Here is a 17,634-nt window from a genome sequence, read left to right on the forward strand (position 1 = left end):
TGAACAAATTGGCCCAATAAACTTAAAAATATCAATTATAAAAAGTGAAAGGAATAACTAAAGAAAACAGCTTATATAAGGTTATCCAATTAATGAAATGTTCTAATTAAAGATTACTTAATACATTGTGAAATTTCATCTAAAAATTTTTGTGCACTAAATTTTATAAAAACGATTAATTTCTGACAAGCTCAAATACTTTATGAAGTGAAAACAAAAAAATGAGAAACAAAATTATAGCTCTAGCATGAGGACCACATAAACACAGAATTGGTTGGCATGGGGCAATTCTCAATAATGATCCATTAGATTGTGCAGTAATTAAATAAAAAGAAAACATAGGTGTGATTTCAAAATATTTTAGGTTTGTAGATTTCTAGTAAATTACCTATCCACAGTATTAACAGAACCTTCTTTGTTCCAATATTGCTATTTTCTTTGGAAAATAGGTACAAACTCTCATGCAAACACAATTGCTTGCTCCATAATTTCCTTACACCCAAGGTTTATCTTTAGAGCACAACATTTATATATTTAACTCCATGCAAATTAAAATTAAAAGGCTGTGTTTGCAGGACATGCCACATGTTCAAAGATAAATATGAAACATTTCTGAAAACCATTCAAGACTCAGGAATGTATGATTTATTACAATCATAAAATGACCCTTAGTAAAAAATAACTTACATTTAAAAATAATTAAACGGTGTAATTGGATTGTGTGTAATACGAAGGACAAATGCTTGAGGTGATGAATAACTCATTTACTCTGACGTGATTATGACATATTGTATGCCTGTATCAAAATAACCCATATATACCATGAATATATACATCTACTATGTACCCACAAAAACTTTTAAACTTCAGTAAGAATAAAAATGTAACATGGAAACAACAATATTCTTCAATTTATTTGCTGCTGAAAGCCACTGGAAAAAGAGACTAGAGATGTCATTCAACTATATTACCAGATAGTACATTGTTACCATCTTTAAGGTACACCCTTGAGTAAGGTGGGATAGGTGAAAGTTGGTGGCATAATAAAACGCTTCATTCAACGCACAAAAATTTTAACACAGTAACAATTTTGTTTAAAAAATTAAGTTCACACATGATCTTCAAAATTTACTGCATTTTATTACATTTATAACATAAATGTACATTTGGTAAAACAATTTACTACTAAAATTCAGATTTTCTCTCACTATAATGCAAAGTATTACTCTGAACACCTACTTCATGCATCACTCAATAAGTCAACAACTAAAAGCCTCTCTGCTAAGATTTTCCTCACGCTTCTTTCATTTTTCTTCTCTTTCATGTAAGTTCATGAATAATGCCCACCTAATGCAAAGGAATTTCCCATATCTCCAATGCAGCGACAGTTCATCACATGCTTTCACATAAATGAGAATGTTGAAATAGCATAATTTCACAGTTCAATTATTTGCTTTTCAAAAAATTTATACTTTTAAGTGAAAAAATATACTTTGAATATAATCTCTTCAAAAACCTACTTTTAACTTATATGCAAAGAAATTTTCTAACAGGTTCAACTTCTGTTATACTTAATAGTCTGATTATTTTAAAGTCTGAAGTATTAGTTCCTTAGTTCTTTCTACTGTAAATCCTCTGATGTACAGTCTTAATTTTAGCCTAAATATTTCTTCACATTTAGTGCATCTACAAATTACGTTCCATTAGAAACTCTCTGGTTTTTTTTTTGTTGTTGTTGTTGTTGTTTTTTTTTTTGAGAGTTTCACTCTTCTTACCCAGGCTGGAGTGCAATGGCATGATCTTGGCTCACACAACCTCCACCTCCTGGGTTCAAGCGATTATCCTGTCTCAGCCTCCCAAGTAGCTGGGATTACAGCCATGGACCACCACGCCCTGCTAATTTCTGTATTTTTAGTAGAGACGGGGTTTCTCCATGTTGGTCAGGCTGTCCTTGAACTCTCGACTTCAAGTGATCCACCCTCCTTGGCTCCCAAAGTATTGGGAATATAGGTGTAAGCCACTGTGCCCGGCCTCTGGTGTTTCTTAAGCTGCAGCTTCTGAACAGATGTTTTTCCACATTTACTACAGTCGTAGGATTTCTCTCCATTATAAATTCTCTGATGTTGAACAAAGTTTGAGCAACTGCTTCAGAGTTTTCCTCTAGTACAAAATGTATACAGTAAGTTCTGGGATACAAGTACAGGCACTAGAGCCCTCTTTATCTTTGTATTCTCTGTCTTAAGACTACTCTTCTTAACTTTAATAGCCTGTATTTTATATAAGGTCTTTCAACAGAAATTACATAATACTTTTATTAACTATAAATTTAGAGTAGACATTAATAGCTTTTGTATATTTTTATATTTGTACAAGTATCCTCACATATAAATACTATCATCTGCAAAGATATTAAGCATTGGTTAAAAGTTCTCCCACATTTTTTGTGTATCTAGATGTGTTCTTCAGTAGGAATTACACTAGGAAGTGACAAGAATTTGAAGTCTTTGTCACATTTTAAATGTTAATTTGGCTTCTCATCAATATAATTACTTATTGTTTACAACAGATTGAGGTGTGGTTAAAAGCTTTCTCACATTTTTCATATTTGTAGAGTTTCTCTCCATCATGAATTATCTTAAAATTAGAAAGGATAGAGGAGTATTTAAAGACTGCGACCGTCATAAGACATTCCCCTGGTATGAGTTCTCTGATGTTTAAGAAGGCTGGAGTACAGCTTAAAGGCTTTGCCATATCCTTTACACTTGTATAGTTTTATCTCCAGTATGAATTTTCTTATGTGCATAAAGATTTGCAGACTGTCTAAAGGTTTTGCCACATTCTTCACATGTGTAGGGTTTCTCTCCAGTATGAATTCTCCTATGTACATAAAGGATTGCAGACTGTCTAAAGGCTTTGCCGCATTCTTCACATGTGTAGGGTTTCTCTCCAGTATGAATTCTCCTATGTTTAGTAAGGACTGCGGAACTATTAAAGGCTTTATCACATTCTAAACATTTAAAGGGTTTCTCACCTGTATGTATCCTCTTATGTTTAGCAAAGCTTGAGGATGAGGTAATGACTTTGCCACATTCCTTACATTTGTAGGGTTTCTTTCCAGTGTGAATTTTCTCTTGTCTATTCAGGTGTGAGGACTGTTTAAACACTTCCCCCCGTTCTTTACATTTGTAGGGTTTATCTCCAGTATGAATTTTCTTATATTCATTCAGGTTTGTGGACCATCCGAAGGCTCTGCCACGATCTTCACATGTGTAGGGTTTCTCTCCAGTGTAAATTCTCTTATGTGCAGCAAGGTTTCTTGACCTACTAAAGGCTTTGCCACTCTCTTCACATTTGTAAGGTTTCTCTCCAGTATGAATGTTCTTGTGTTGATTCAGGGCTGTGGACCGTCCAAAGGCTTTGCCACACTCTTCACATTTGTAAGGTTTCTCTCCAGTATGAATTTTCTTGTGTTGATTCAGGGCTATGGACCATCCAAAGTCTTTGCCACATTCTTCACATGTGTAGGGTTTCTCTCCAGCATGAATTCCTTTATGTTGAGTTATGTCTGAGAACTTCTCAAATGACTTGCCGTATTGGTTACATTTGAAGTGTTTCTCTCCAGTATGTCTTGTCTTGTCTTTGTTTGAATTTGCAAATTTACTAAAAACTTTGACACCTGCATTACATTGAAATATTTTGCTCTGGGTATTTGGCAAGCATTGATTAATTCCATTATAACCTCCTTTCTGCACTTTACACACATTCATACTTTTACAGCCATTCCTTAATTGTAAATTCTCATGCCCACATTTTTCATATCTTCTCAGTATACATTTGTGGAATGAATCTTCTATTCCCTGCACTGGCAAAAAGTCTTGGGTGAAATGAGAACACATAGCTGAAAGAAATAAAAAATAACAAATTATCCCAGTTACTAGATTCATATGAATATACTTTACAAATCTTATAAAATTATACAAAGTACACTAGTAAGATGGCATAACAAAAATACCACAAGTCATAACTTCTTCACAGACATATACACGTAACAAACATATAGTGATCAAAATGCCTTTGTGTGAAATCTATAAATGTGTTAATTGTATGCAATGCCTCAGGTAAGCACAATGCCAAGAGCCACATAGAACAGGAAAGAATGTTTGCTACATTCACCTACCAACAGCTCTTCCTCCTCCCCAATATAGCACTATGCCATTAGGAGAAAACTCTCAACTGTCTTTTTCCTTAAAAGCGAAAAAAAATACTGACACACATATCCTTACTTCTGCCTTTTGGGGTCTTTACAAAAACTGATTTCTGCCTCCCATAAAACAGTGCTGAAAGAAATGGTGATACTTTGGAAGAACAACTTGGGTATGTGAAGACAAATTACAAATATTTCAAGAGCAGACTGAAGTGCTAAATACAGGCAACAGGTATTTTTTTTTTTTTTTTTTTGAAATGGAGTCTCACTCTCTCACCCAGGCTGGAGTGCACTGGCGTGATCTTGGCTCACTGCAAGCCCCACCTCCTGGGTTCACGCCATTCTCCTGCCTCAGCCTCCCCAGTAGCTGGGACTACAGGCGCCTGCCACCACGCCTGGCTAATTTTTGTGTTTTTAGTAGAGACGGGGTTTCACTGTGTTAGCCAGGCTGGTTTCGATCTCCTGACCTCATGATCTGCCTGCCTTAGCCTCCCAAAGTGCTGGGATTACAGGCGTGAGCCACCACGCCTGGCCAATTAGAGACTTTTAAGAGGAAACATGAAGAAACCCTTTTAACTAAAAAATAAACACGAAATTCCAGACAAGAGACATGCTTCCAACATGTATGACAAGTTCCCATAATCTCTATCAAAGATAATTGGCTTCAGACTACGTCATGACAAACGAACATAATAAACGTTGTGACAAACAGCTTTTTGTTAATGCTCAAATAACAAGCAAATATTACAATGTATACAAAATAATTTTAAATTTTTCAGAGAACCATAAAAAACAAAGATGTACAAATTTTTAAAATGTAATCTGAATAATGCTGAATCAGTTAACTGAAAACACATACAACTAAATGTAATCAGAAAAATTAGAACATCAGTGAAAACATTAAAAACAAAAAAAAATCATGGAGGTGACAAATACGAAATGACTCAGAAATTTTCAAAAGTGAAAGGATGCAATAAATGAAGCAGCTCAACAAACTTCAACTAGGATACACACACAGAGATTTATGGCAAGGCGCATATATAAGCAAAGTTTCAAAAATCAAACACAAGAAGGGCGTCTCAGGAACTGCAAAATAAAAGTGATGTGTCATTTATAAGTGTGGTCTTATTACCAGTGAATCTGTCAACAAAAGTATTTCACACCAGAAGGAATTGCAATATAACTAAGGTGCTGGAGAAAAAAAAAAAAAAATTATACATGGGAATAATATAACCAGCAAAACTGTCCCAAAACTAAAGAAAAAGTAAAGACCTTTCAAGATAAGCAAACGCTGAAAAAGTATATTAGCACAACACCTGTCTTACCAAAAAAATACTGAAGAAAGCGTCTTCCAGTGAAAATAACATAATGCAAGAAAACCAAACATAATCATATGAAAATACGTAACTTTCTGAAAAAGATATGCACATACACAAAATTCTGTACTACTATCATAATAGTGCAGAAAACATTTTAATTATTCTCTAAAATTTTAAAGTTAAAAGCATAAAAATGATCATAAAGTGTTGATCATTATCCAGTAATAATATACAACATAAAAAATGATTACTGACATCAGTAACGAACTTGAGGACAGATGTAATGAGGAAGTTTTCTTTTATTCCTTTCTCACTCTGTCACCCAGACTGGAGTGCAGTGGCATGATCTAAGCTCACGGCAACCTCTGTCTGCCCAGTTCAGGTGATTCTCCTGCCTCACCCTCCTAGGACTACAGGTACATACCACCATACCCTTCTAATTTTTTGTATTTTTAATAGAGACGGGGTTTCACCATGCTGGCCAGGCTGGTCTCAAACTCCTAACCTCATGATGTGCCTGCCTCGGCCTCCCAAAGTGCTGGGATTACACGCATGAGCGACCGCGCCCAGCCCTTTTTTTTTTTTTGAGACAGAGCCTCACTCTGTTGCCAGGCTGGAGTGCAGCCGTGCAATCTTGGCTCACTGCAACTTCCACCTCCTAGGTTCAAGCAATTCTCCTGCCTTAGCCTCCCAAGTAGCTGGGACTACAGGCGCGGGGCACCACAGGCAGCTAATTTTTGTATTTCTGGTGAAGATGGGGTTTCAACATGTTGACCAGGATGTTCTCGATCTCTTTTCGTGAACTGACTGCCTGGGCCTCTCAAAGTGCTGGGATTACACGTGTGAGCGCCCAGCCAAGGAAGAATTTTCAAATGCAACTCAGGTTTTTACCAGTTTTAAATATATTATTTTGCCGGGCACGGTGGCTCAATTCTGTAATCCCAGCACTCTGGGAGGCCAAGGAGGGTGGATCACGAGGTCAGGAGATCGAGACCATCCTGGCTAACATGGTAAAACCCCCTCTCTACTAAAAATACAAAAAACTTTAGCCGGGCATGGTGGCGGGCGCCTGTAGTCCCAGCTAGTTGAGATGCTGAGGCAGGAGAATGGTGAGAACCCGGAAAGCAGAGCTTGCAGTGAGCCCAGATTGCGCCACTGCACTCCAGCCTGGGCCACTGAAGAAGGCTCCGTCTCAAAAAAATAAGACAAAATAAAAATATATTATTTTAAGAAATTTTATGTACTTCCCAAGATACCAGAAAAACGTATCTCTATGGATACACCAAAAAATAAGATGACAGAAAAAGAAAATAAGGGGCAAAAATGAAATAATCCAGCAAAACAATAAAACTTACGAAGTAAAGGTTTCCATTCAAAATACATTCACCAAATAAAGGGATTGATTGCAAAACTTAACATGATCCAGCTTGCTTTTCTACAGGAGTCACTTGAGATGTAATGATTAAAAAAGACTGAAAAGGGCAAAATGAAAGAAGACATTTCATGCAAATAACCAAATAAGAGGTCCAAATTATACAACACAAAGTACATCTTAAGTCAAAACTGTCCTATTTCATAAAATATACTTTAACTAAAAGTTCGTAAGAAAGAAGGACATTAAACAATAATAAAGTTCCTTTACTGGGAACTCATGACAAATGTGTGTATACATATGTTAATGTGTCTGTGTGTTTATGTGTGTCCCACATTGAGTTCCAAATATACAAAGCCAATGCTGACAGAACTAAAGCAAGACAAAAAAAGCAATATAATTATACTAGGATATTTAAATACCTCAATTTCTGTAAAGAATAATGAAACAAGATAAAATATTCACAACAGGAGACTTGAAAGCAGTATTAAACAATTATGCCTAACAGAATTGTAGAGAACATTGCTCAACAACAAGAGAATACACACCTTCCTCAATAGCTCATATAATATTCTCCAGGATAAACGACATATTAGGACACAAAAAAAGTCTTAACAGAAGTTTTTAAAATTGAAATTTTACAGATTACTTTTAATGACCAAACTGGAATGAGAGTAGAAATTAATAAAAGAAAGAAAACTATAAACCCTGTCTACACTAAAACTACAAAAAATTAGCCAGGCGTGGTGGCAGGCAACTGTAGTCCCAGCTACTGTACAGGCTGAGGGAGGAGGATGGCGTGAACCCAGGAGGCGGAGCTTGTAGTAAGCTGAGAGTGCGCCACTGCACTCCAGCCTGGGCAACAGAGCAAGACTCTGTATCCCCGCCCCCCCCCCCAAAAAATGTACATACTTATAGAAATTAAACAACACAAACTAAAGATTGAAATAATAAAGATGTCTAGACTGCGCAATGTAATCTACAGATTAAATGCAATCCCTGTCAAATTTGTAATTAAATTATTGTAGTAATAGAAACAGCAACCCCCATATTATACGAAATTAAGAAACAGTGAAGTACCCAACAATTGTCAAAAACAGAAGCAATCTCAGAGGCTTCACAGTTCCTGATTTCAAAACACATAAAAAGCTAAAGAATTAAAACAATTTGGGATGGGTATAAAGCTGAACAGCTGGATCAATAAAATAAAATCTAGCAAAAATATAAACACACACAGTCACATGAAGAATAATTTAGACATTCATAATTATTGCAGCATTGTTACTGAAAGCAAATAAATGCAACACAGATTTCTCTCACCAAACTGATAAATTAGAAATATTAAAATTATGAAATATTACTGTTGATAAAAAGCAAAAAATCAAACAAGTGAAGATAAATCTTGATGACATTAATATAAAATAAGTCACAAAGAGAAACTGTATAAATCAACTTACATCAGATATCTAAAGCAGTTTGACTTTAAAACAACAGAATCGTGTTTGTAAAGGGCCAGAAAATAGAAAAAGTAGGTAGTTGTTTAACGTGTATTGAGTGTTAGCTTTGCAAGATAAACATATTCTAAACATAGAATGCATAACAATGTTAATATGACTAAGCCGAATATTTAACAAATATATGATTGTAAAGTCTATGCATTTTTGAAAACAATTAAAAATAATATCTAAGAGAGGTATGACACTTTTGGAAATTATCTTCAAATCACAAAAGTGTTTCTGACACACACACAAAAATACAGATTTACAAACAAATAGAGGGCAAAATTAGGAGAATTTCAATGACTACTCACCTAGGCAGGGTAAAATCACCATGGTATACACAAATAAAACAAGTATGCAACTTACAAACAATAGGGAAAGAATATGCAGACAGATAAACACAGAGACTCTTAAAGTAGACAGTGTACACAGCTGAGTGCTTTCATACACAATAACAACATTAAATAAAAACATCCTTCTCATGTTCCAGGTCTCAGACAACAGGTTTTCTACTCTTTCCTGTTCAGTATAATTTCGGCCATTAGTCTGTCATATATAGTCTTTATTGTGTATAGGTATACGATCTATACCTAATTTGAGTTTCTTAAATCACAAAGACATGTTCAGTTTTGCCAAATGCTTCTGCATTCACAATAAAAAATAAAGCTGTCTAATAACAAATGTAATTTAAAAGGTGAACACTCTACACTGAAATTTATAAATCATTAAAAACTGAAAAAAGGCAAGAAAAATTGAAAGTATTGCTCATAAAATTAAAAAATATTGTGAAAGTTCAATCTCTATCAAATCAATGCAATCTCTATCAAAATACCAATGACTTTTTTCACAGAAATGGAGAAAACAAACTTAAACTTTATACGGAACCATCAAAGACCCCCCAAATAGCAAAAGTAATCCTGAGCCAAAAAAAAAAAAACCAGCTGGAAGCATCACACTACCTGACTCCAAAATATACTACAAAGCTATAATAAGCAAAATAGCATGATACTGGCATAAAAACAAACAGATCAAACTATCCAGTGAGCCCAGTAATAAATTCCTGAACCTAGAAACAAGTGATTTTCAAACAAAAATGTCAATAACACACATTTGGAAAAAGACAGTGTTTTCAATAAATGGTGCTAGGAAAATTATCTACAAGATAATAAAAAAAATAAAACTAGGCTCCTACCTTTTATGATATAAAAAACTCAATCACAAATAAAGATTTCAATGGGAAACCCAAATAAAGCTATTTGAAGTAAACTATACAGGAATGCTTTGCCACATAGTACAGAGCAAGGAATCTCAAAAGCACAGGCAAAAGAAGCAAAAATATGCAAATGGGATTACAACAAAGTAAAAATGCTTTGCACAGCAAAGACAACAACAGAGTGAAGAGATAACCTACAGAATGAAAGAAAATATTTGCGAAATAGACATATGACAAAAGATAAATTTACAGAATATATAACAAACTTAACAAAAATAACACAATTTGAACATAGGCAAGAGACTTTAAGAGACGTTTTTCAAAAGAAATACAAATAGCCAAAAAGTACATGCAAAGATGCTCAACATCACTAATTGTCAGAGAAATGCAAATCAGAACAAGATAACACTTCACTCCAATTAGAATGACTAATTAGAAAGACAAAAAAAAAGGTTGGTGAGAATGAATAGAAAAGGAAACACATACAGTTGGAAAAATTATAAGTTAGTAGAGCCATTATAGAAAAAAATAAGTATCACAGGATAACATATATTTAAACCATCAACAAATGGTATTTTTTTTTTTTTTTTTTTTTTTTTGAGACGGAGTCTCGCTCTGTCGCCCAGGCTGGAGTGCAGTGGCCAGATCTCAACTCACTGCAAGCTCCGCCTCCCGGGTTCACGCCATTCTCCTGCCTCAGCCTCCCGAGTAGCTGGGACTACAGGTGCCCACCACCTCGCCCGGCTATTTTTTTGTATTTTTTTAGTAGAGACGGGGTTTCACCGGGTTAGCCAGGATGGTCTCGATCTGCTGACCTTGTGATCCGCCCGTCTCGGCCTCCCAAAGTGCTGGGATTACAGGCTTGAGCCACCGCGCCCGGCCAACAAATGGTATTTTAACACTGTTTCTTTGACTCCTCGCCTACACAATAAACTGTGGATGACCAGATACACACACACACACACACACACACACACACACACACACACACAAAATAATTCAAATTGCTGGATCACGTTCTATTTAATTTTTTAATTAAATGGGATTGCTGGAACATATGTAAGTTCTATTTTCATTGTAGCTAAAGAAAACAAAACCAGTATGTCAAAGAGAAATCTACACTCCCATGTTTACTACAGCACTATTTACAATGGCCAAGATATATGGAATCAATCCAAGTGTCCAAAACTTGGATGAATAAAGAAAATGTAGTATATATACACAATAAAATACTATTCATCTACAAAAGAGAATTCAATTTTGGTATTTGCCACAACACAGATGAATCTGGAGGCCATTACGTTAAGTGAAATAAAACAGATACACTGAGACAAATACCACATGATCTTACACATATGTGAAATCTAATATAAACATTTATGATGAAGGCTATATGCAACTAGTCTTGGCAATCAGTTTTTGAATATAACATCAAAGGTTTACACATGTATTTAAAATATCCCAAAAAAGCTGGGCATGGTGTCTTATGCCTATAATCCCAGCACTCTGGGAGGCCAAGGCGGGCAGATCACAAGTTCAGGAGATCAAGACCATCCTGGCTAACACAGTGAAATCCCCTCTTTACTAAAAATACAACGAAATTAGCCGGGCATGGTGGCGGGTGCCTGTAGTCCCAGCTACTCGGGAGGCTGAGGAAGGAGAATGGCGTGAACCTGGGAGGCAGAGCTTGCAGTGAGCCGAGATTGCACCACTGCACTCCAGCCTGGGCAACAGAGGGATACTCTGTCTCAAAAAAATAACATAACATAATATAACATAACATAATCCCAAAAATATTCAAGGCAGGGCTTTAAATACATGTTTACACATGCATATTCATTCATTATTATTTACAAAAGACAATTCCTGGAAACACAAATGTCCCTTTAGAGATCAATATCAGATTTTTAAAATGTGACATATACATACAATATTTTATTTTAAAACAAAAATATTCTGACATATATTTGTGGAGGAAAAGTTAAATATTAAATTTGAACTCAATTGAACATGGACACAAACAGTGGTCACCAAGTCCCAGAACAGGTTGTGAGTCCCTTGAGGTCTTCAGCCAGCACTATTATGAAGAAATCTCTATTTCAATCTATTCCTATATATTAGTTATTGAAAAAGAATAGACAATCACAAAAACAAGTTGACCTTTTTGTGTTCCTGGAGCCCAGTTCACGAAAGGCCCTAGTGATAGGACCTCATGCCAAACAACTCATTATAAAAACAGCTAGGGTCCCATAGCATGACGAACCTTCATGAGACCCCTCCTCGTCTGTGCACGGATGGGTGGCCGACTCTGGAGCCCGGGCTGTTGCTTCCCAGTCTGGTGGTGAATCCTCCACAGTCTGGTGAATGTAAATATATATACCTCTTTTCCCTTCTCCCCTTCCCATTGCAATTTGGTTATTACATCATTTGCTTATTATATCTGCACTGTCATTTACGTGAGATAAAGGTTGTTTACCCTTAAAGGTATTGTGTGTTTTCTCCCCCTAACACATTTCCCGCACAGATCATTTTGGGTGTCAGGAACAGGATCCGAAAGCGAAAACGTGCCATTTTTCAGCCACAAGGAATGGGCTGGGAGCTTGGGGGCTTCCCATATCCTGGGATGGGAACTCCCGCAGTTCTCTCCTTTGGCCATTGAGTGATCCAAGGGAACTGGTCTTTTTGAAAATAGGGAATCTAAATTAGTGCATTTTGAACCGTTGGCTGTGCGTGAGGTGCTGCAGGGAATCCCAGTTGATAAAGGGAATGCTGAGGGAATTGCCCGGCGTGGATAGTGCTTGCTTACTGCTTATAAGTTAACGTGTCAAGACAGGGACTGGTTGCTACACGAGAAATGTAAGCTGAAAAAAAAAATGCTAATCTGACTTCCTGACTGGCCCTGGCCAGGCCTATGTCTTGACTGATCAGGCTCAAAGCTATCAGCCTATTGCTGAAAAAAGCAGCTGTCCAAATGGCCCGGTCAGGGTAAAACTGAAGAACTAGTCAGCTGGGGCTTGGAGCAGGTAAAAACCCAGCTCCTATCTCAAAGATGGGAAATCAACCCTAGGAAAATTCAAGAACCTGCACAAACTGTAAAATTCCTTGGCATCCTATGAAATACACGGTAATAGTCCATTTTACAAAAGGCTAAGGCTAAAATACTAGAATTTGCAACCCCTGCCACTAAAAAGGAGGCCTAGAAATTTATTGGTTTGCTGGGATTGTGGAGACATCATATGCCCCACATGGATAACATATTACAACCTCTGCAATGCAGTCACTAGAAAATGCTATGACTTTCACTGGGGACAGAAAGAGAGAGCGTGGCTTTTGAACAAGCTAAACAAGCGTTGCAGCTGACCCTGGACCTACGGCCCATAAAAAATAGGCCACGAGAACTGCAAGTAGCTGTCCTAGATCAACATGCTAATCAGAGCCTTAGGCAGAAACAAGGTGGGAAGAGGGTACACCTTGGGGGTTTTGGACCCGGAAACTGCCAAAGGCTGGCAAAGCTTATACCCCTTCCAAGAAGCAATTGTTAGCTTTTTATTGGGCTTTGCTGGAAACAGAGGACCTTTGCTTCAACCATGAGGTCTTTATGAGGCCTGAAATTCCTATTATGACTTGGGTCATGAATTCCCCCAAAACTCACCAGATAGGGCACACTCAGGAAAGCAGCATTATAAAATGGAAATGGTATACAGAAGATAGGACTAAGCCAGGACGAAAGGGGATACTGCTTTTGCATAAGGATGTACAAAACTTGCCAGCTCAGAAAACCACCAAGAAAGCCCTTCAGATAAGAAAACCTCCCCCATCCAATGGGGCAAATCCTTTAAAAAACTAAGCCCAGAGGACCAGAAACATGCCTGGTTTACTAATGGTCCCACAAAATACACTGGTAGCACTTGATGCTAGAAGGCTGTGGCTTACAATCCTGTTAGAAAACATAAGCATTTCTGATGAAGGAAAAAGTGGAAGCAGCTAGCTGGTTGAACCAGTAGTGGTCCTCTGAGTTATTTAGGAGGAGGCCAGAGGGATCTGTCACTTGTATAGCAACTCTTGGTCAGGAGCAAATGGTCTTACTACCTGGTTGCACCAATGGCAACAAAACAAACGGTTAATTGTGAATAAAGAGGTTTGGGGAAAAAAATACTGGGAAGATACCTGAATCCTGGTGCACACTACCATTATCACTGTTTTCCATGTTGATGCTCACGTGTCTCTGTTTTCTCTTGACAGACTATTTAATCAGCAGGCAGATCAACAAGCCAAAATTTCCACCACAACTGAAAACTTGAATGTGAATGAATGGATTACAACATGTTCAAGCCTTGCGGTGAGAGGCATTATAATGTAATAACTATCTACTAACAGTCAGCACCTGTGTCTTTGTGCCTGAGGCCAAGAATAAGTTCATCAGCTGGGCAGCCACCACTGTAGAAGAAGCCAACCACAATCAATGTTGGCTATGAGGAGAGTTGCCAGAGGCCACCAGGAATGAGCTACCTTGGAGAATTGTCCCTGCCAACATTTCCGAATGGCTCTGTCACTGCCAATGGGGCCACAACAACAACAACTGCAATCCAACCTGGACTTCCTCTGACCAAACCAAGCAATCAATTTATGCCCAAGTCAGGTGAAAAGTGAACTCCACCTTCACCTTGCATCAAACGCCTTGGTATCCTGACCAACATGCCTGGAAAGGTATATACTGGGAACCCGCTGTGCTGAAGGCTGGATTCTGTATAGCACCCCACTCCCCCACTTTGTCTGGAGACTGTAAATGGCTCCTCTAATGTTACTCTGGGTTTCTCCCACCAGATAATTGTCAATATATACTCCAAATCAACAATATTGTCCCTAATGAAACACAATCTCTTTCCTACTTACACATTAGTACACTATGATTACAGTAACTATATTGCAGTCCCCTGGGGGGCCCTCTGGATATGTGGATCCTACGGGTCGTGACACCTGCCCCTACAATGGACACAAATACACTTGGGGGTGGCCATTAATTCCATTCACCATACAAATGTGCTGGACTCCTTGGTGATATTCTACTACAGTATTCTCCCCTGCCACTGCTACAATCCTGCTTCGGCAGCAATTAAAATATTAAGCATACATGTAGACAAAGCTCTCTACTAAAAATACAAAAATTAGCCAGGCATGGTGGTGGGCGCCTGTAGTCCCAGCTACTCAGGAGCCTGAGGCAGAAGAATCGCTTGAACCTGGGAGGCGAAGGTTGCAGTGAGCCAAGATCATGCCACTGCACTCCAGCCCAGCAACAGAGCCAGACTCCATCATAAATAAATAAGGAGAACCTACATGAAAAAACACTCCCCAGTAAAACAGAGTTGAAAATAAAAATAAAAAATTCTGACCTATAAAAGACTGAATATAATATAGATGTACCATAAAAACAATCCTTTAAATAACTACAGTTTTCATCTGTGACTGTGTACTTACGAAGATCTGGTGTTTTGAATCCTTACATGCAATGTACAGCAGTTTAAAAAAAATGGATCTCGGCCAGGCACAGTGGCTCACACCTGTAATCCCAGCACTTTTGGAGGCCGAGGCGGGCAGATCACAAGGTCAGGAGATTGAGACCATCCTGGCTAACACGGTGAAAACCTGTCTCTACTAAAAATATAAAACGCAAGCCGGGCATGGTGGTGGGCGCCTGTAGTCCTAGCTACTTGGGAGGCTGAGGCAGGAGAATGGCGTGGACCTGGGAGGCGGAGCTTGCAGTGAGCCAAGACAGAGCCACTGCACTCCAGCCTGGGCGACAGAGCGAGACTCTGTCTCAAAAACAAAAAGGATGCATCTCAATTAAAAAATGCTCTAATAAGAATGAGCCTTTTCAGTACATTTATTTGTTACACACAATGTGTAAATGTGAGCATTTTATTTCAGAAATGTGAATTTGAAATCTGATAAATTTGACACAGAATATATCAGGAACTGAAAACATAGTAAGATGGCAGGAGGTTCTCTACGCACAACTTCTACAGTTACAAAAATGCAGCACTTATGTCCTGAAAAAGGGCACTTTATGGGAGCCTTGGAATCCATGTCAAGGGTTGTGAACCCAAGACTGAGGAGGGCCGTATTGAAAAGACATGCCCTTGTTTGAGTGGCATGCTTGCCCATCACGGTCACAGCTACAAAATAAAATATGTCCAATTTTCATTGTAGGCTTAGCTGTAGACCATTTGGTTTTGTTCCTGCCACTAGAACCATCTGCAAAGACACCTAAACCAAGACACCTATGCCTCAGGTGAAAGGCCTTTAGAAGTTGGTTCTATCTGTGGTCTCCGAATTAGCCCCAAATCCACCCTTTGCACATGTCAGTCATGGTGTGGAAGAAATCCTGCCCAGACACCCACAGACAGAAACATCCATCTGTGCCCCTGGATGTAGGCTTGCCAGTATTTATTTGACAGTGGGTCTTCACGTGGCACTATAACCTGGCTCCAAGTCCATGCAACCAAAGTCCAGAAGTTTTTCCTAACCTGGGACCTGCCAAAAAGCACACGTATATGTGCCCCTGTAGGCATGTTGGCTGACTTCATTCCCACTGTGAATCGTGAAGCAGTCACATAACCACGCTCTGGTCTCTGTCACTTAGAGTCTGAAAGACGTCCTGCCCCCCCAGAAATCTGGAGGGAGAAATGCCATGAACCCCAAAACAGACCTGAAGACTTTGTTCTCAGCTGTGTATCCTGAAGCAGCCTTGTGAATCGTTCCACACCCTCGCAGCTGTGATCAAGGGTCAGTACTGCTCATCTAGGAACTTGTCCAATGACTAGGTTAGACATTTCCAAACACCTCTCAAGAGCGACACAGGAGGAGCCACACCTGCTCCATTGATTGTATCAGCACCTTAATCTGCAGATATAACTGGAGGGTTTTCTTCCTCAGTGCCAGTCATACTGGTCAACATCTTGAAGAAAGTTCAGTCTTCTCAGAAAATACACAGAATCCACAACTGTCTGATGCCCAGATAACAGGTCTGCCAAGCATGAATTTCACTGCAGACCCCGTAGTAGTTGTGTGACCTGAATCCGAAGCACTTTATTGCAATCTCAGTGGAAATCTCATCAGTCCAGAAATCCAATAGGAGAAGATATTTACCTCCCAAAACTAGTCTATAAAGACAGAATGGTGTATTTACTCCTTCAGATGCAATGACGTCAAAACAAGGCTTCACAAATTATGAAAGATCAGGCAAACATAACAGCACTAAAGGAAACTAAAAATGCTCCAGGAACCATTAACAATAAAACACAGATCCAAGCCAGGTGTGGTGGCTCACGCCTGTAATCCCAACACTCTGGGGAGCCAAGGCGGGTGTATCACCTGAGGTCAGGAGTTCAAGACCAACCTGGCCAACATGGCAAAACCCCATCTCTACTAAAAATACAAAAATTAGCAGGGCATGGTGGCACGTGCCTGTAATCCCAGCCACCCAGGAGGCTGAGGCAGGAGAATCGCTGGAACCCAGGGGGCAGAGGCTGCAGTGAGCCAAGATTGTGCCACTGCACTCCAGCCTCGGGTGACAGAGCAAGACTCCGTCTCAAGAAAAAAAAATAAAAATAAAAATCTAAAAAATAGCTAACAGAAAATGTTCAGAGCAGCCAGAGAGAAAAGTCAGGTTATGCCCATCAGACTAACAGCAGATTTCTCTGCAGAAACCCCACAAACCAGAAGAAAGTGGGGGCCAATATTCAACGTTCTTAAAGAAAATAATTTTCAACCCGGAATTTCACATCCAGCCAAACTAAGCTTCATAAGCGAAGGAAAAATAATACAAACAAGCAAATGCTGAGAGATTTTGTCACCACCAGGTCTGACTTAGAAGAGCTCTTGAAGGACACATGAAAAAGAAAAACCGTTACCACCCACTGCAAAAACATACCAACCTGTAAAGACCATCGACACTATGAAGAAACTGCACCAGCTAATGGGCAAAATAACCAGCTAGCATCGTAATGACAGGATTAAATTTACACAGA

The 17,634-nt window shown here is 38.6% G+C and overlaps 1 protein-coding gene and 1 non-coding gene across 3 annotated transcripts in view; one reads left to right on the forward strand and one right to left on the reverse strand.

Annotated features, from left to right (window-relative positions):
• The window catches only part of LOC100997724, a 62,369-nt gene extending 47,571 nt beyond the window's left edge, over positions 1-14,798 (forward strand). The window contains exon 3 of the transcript XR_004181327.1: positions 13,850-14,798. This is a non-coding gene — a transcript (uncharacterized LOC100997724). The remainder of the gene's footprint in view (positions 1-13,849) is intronic.
• Positions 1,121-17,634, reverse strand: part of LOC101026711 (zinc finger protein 721) — a 34,998-nt gene continuing 18,484 nt past the window's right edge. For both annotated transcript variants that reach the window (XM_009206395.4, XM_021938170.2), the window contains one exon: positions 1,121-3,898. In XM_009206395.4, the coding sequence (XP_009204659.3) occupies positions 2,757-3,898 (1,142 nt within the window). In that variant the 3' untranslated portion in view covers positions 1,121-2,756. The remainder of the gene's footprint in view (positions 3,899-17,634) is intronic.

Source organism: Papio anubis, unplaced genomic scaffold (genome assembly GCF_008728515.1).
Source record: "Papio anubis isolate 15944 unplaced genomic scaffold, Panubis1.0 scaffold180, whole genome shotgun sequence".
NCBI classification, from domain to species: domain Eukaryota; kingdom Metazoa; phylum Chordata; class Mammalia; order Primates; family Cercopithecidae; genus Papio; species Papio anubis.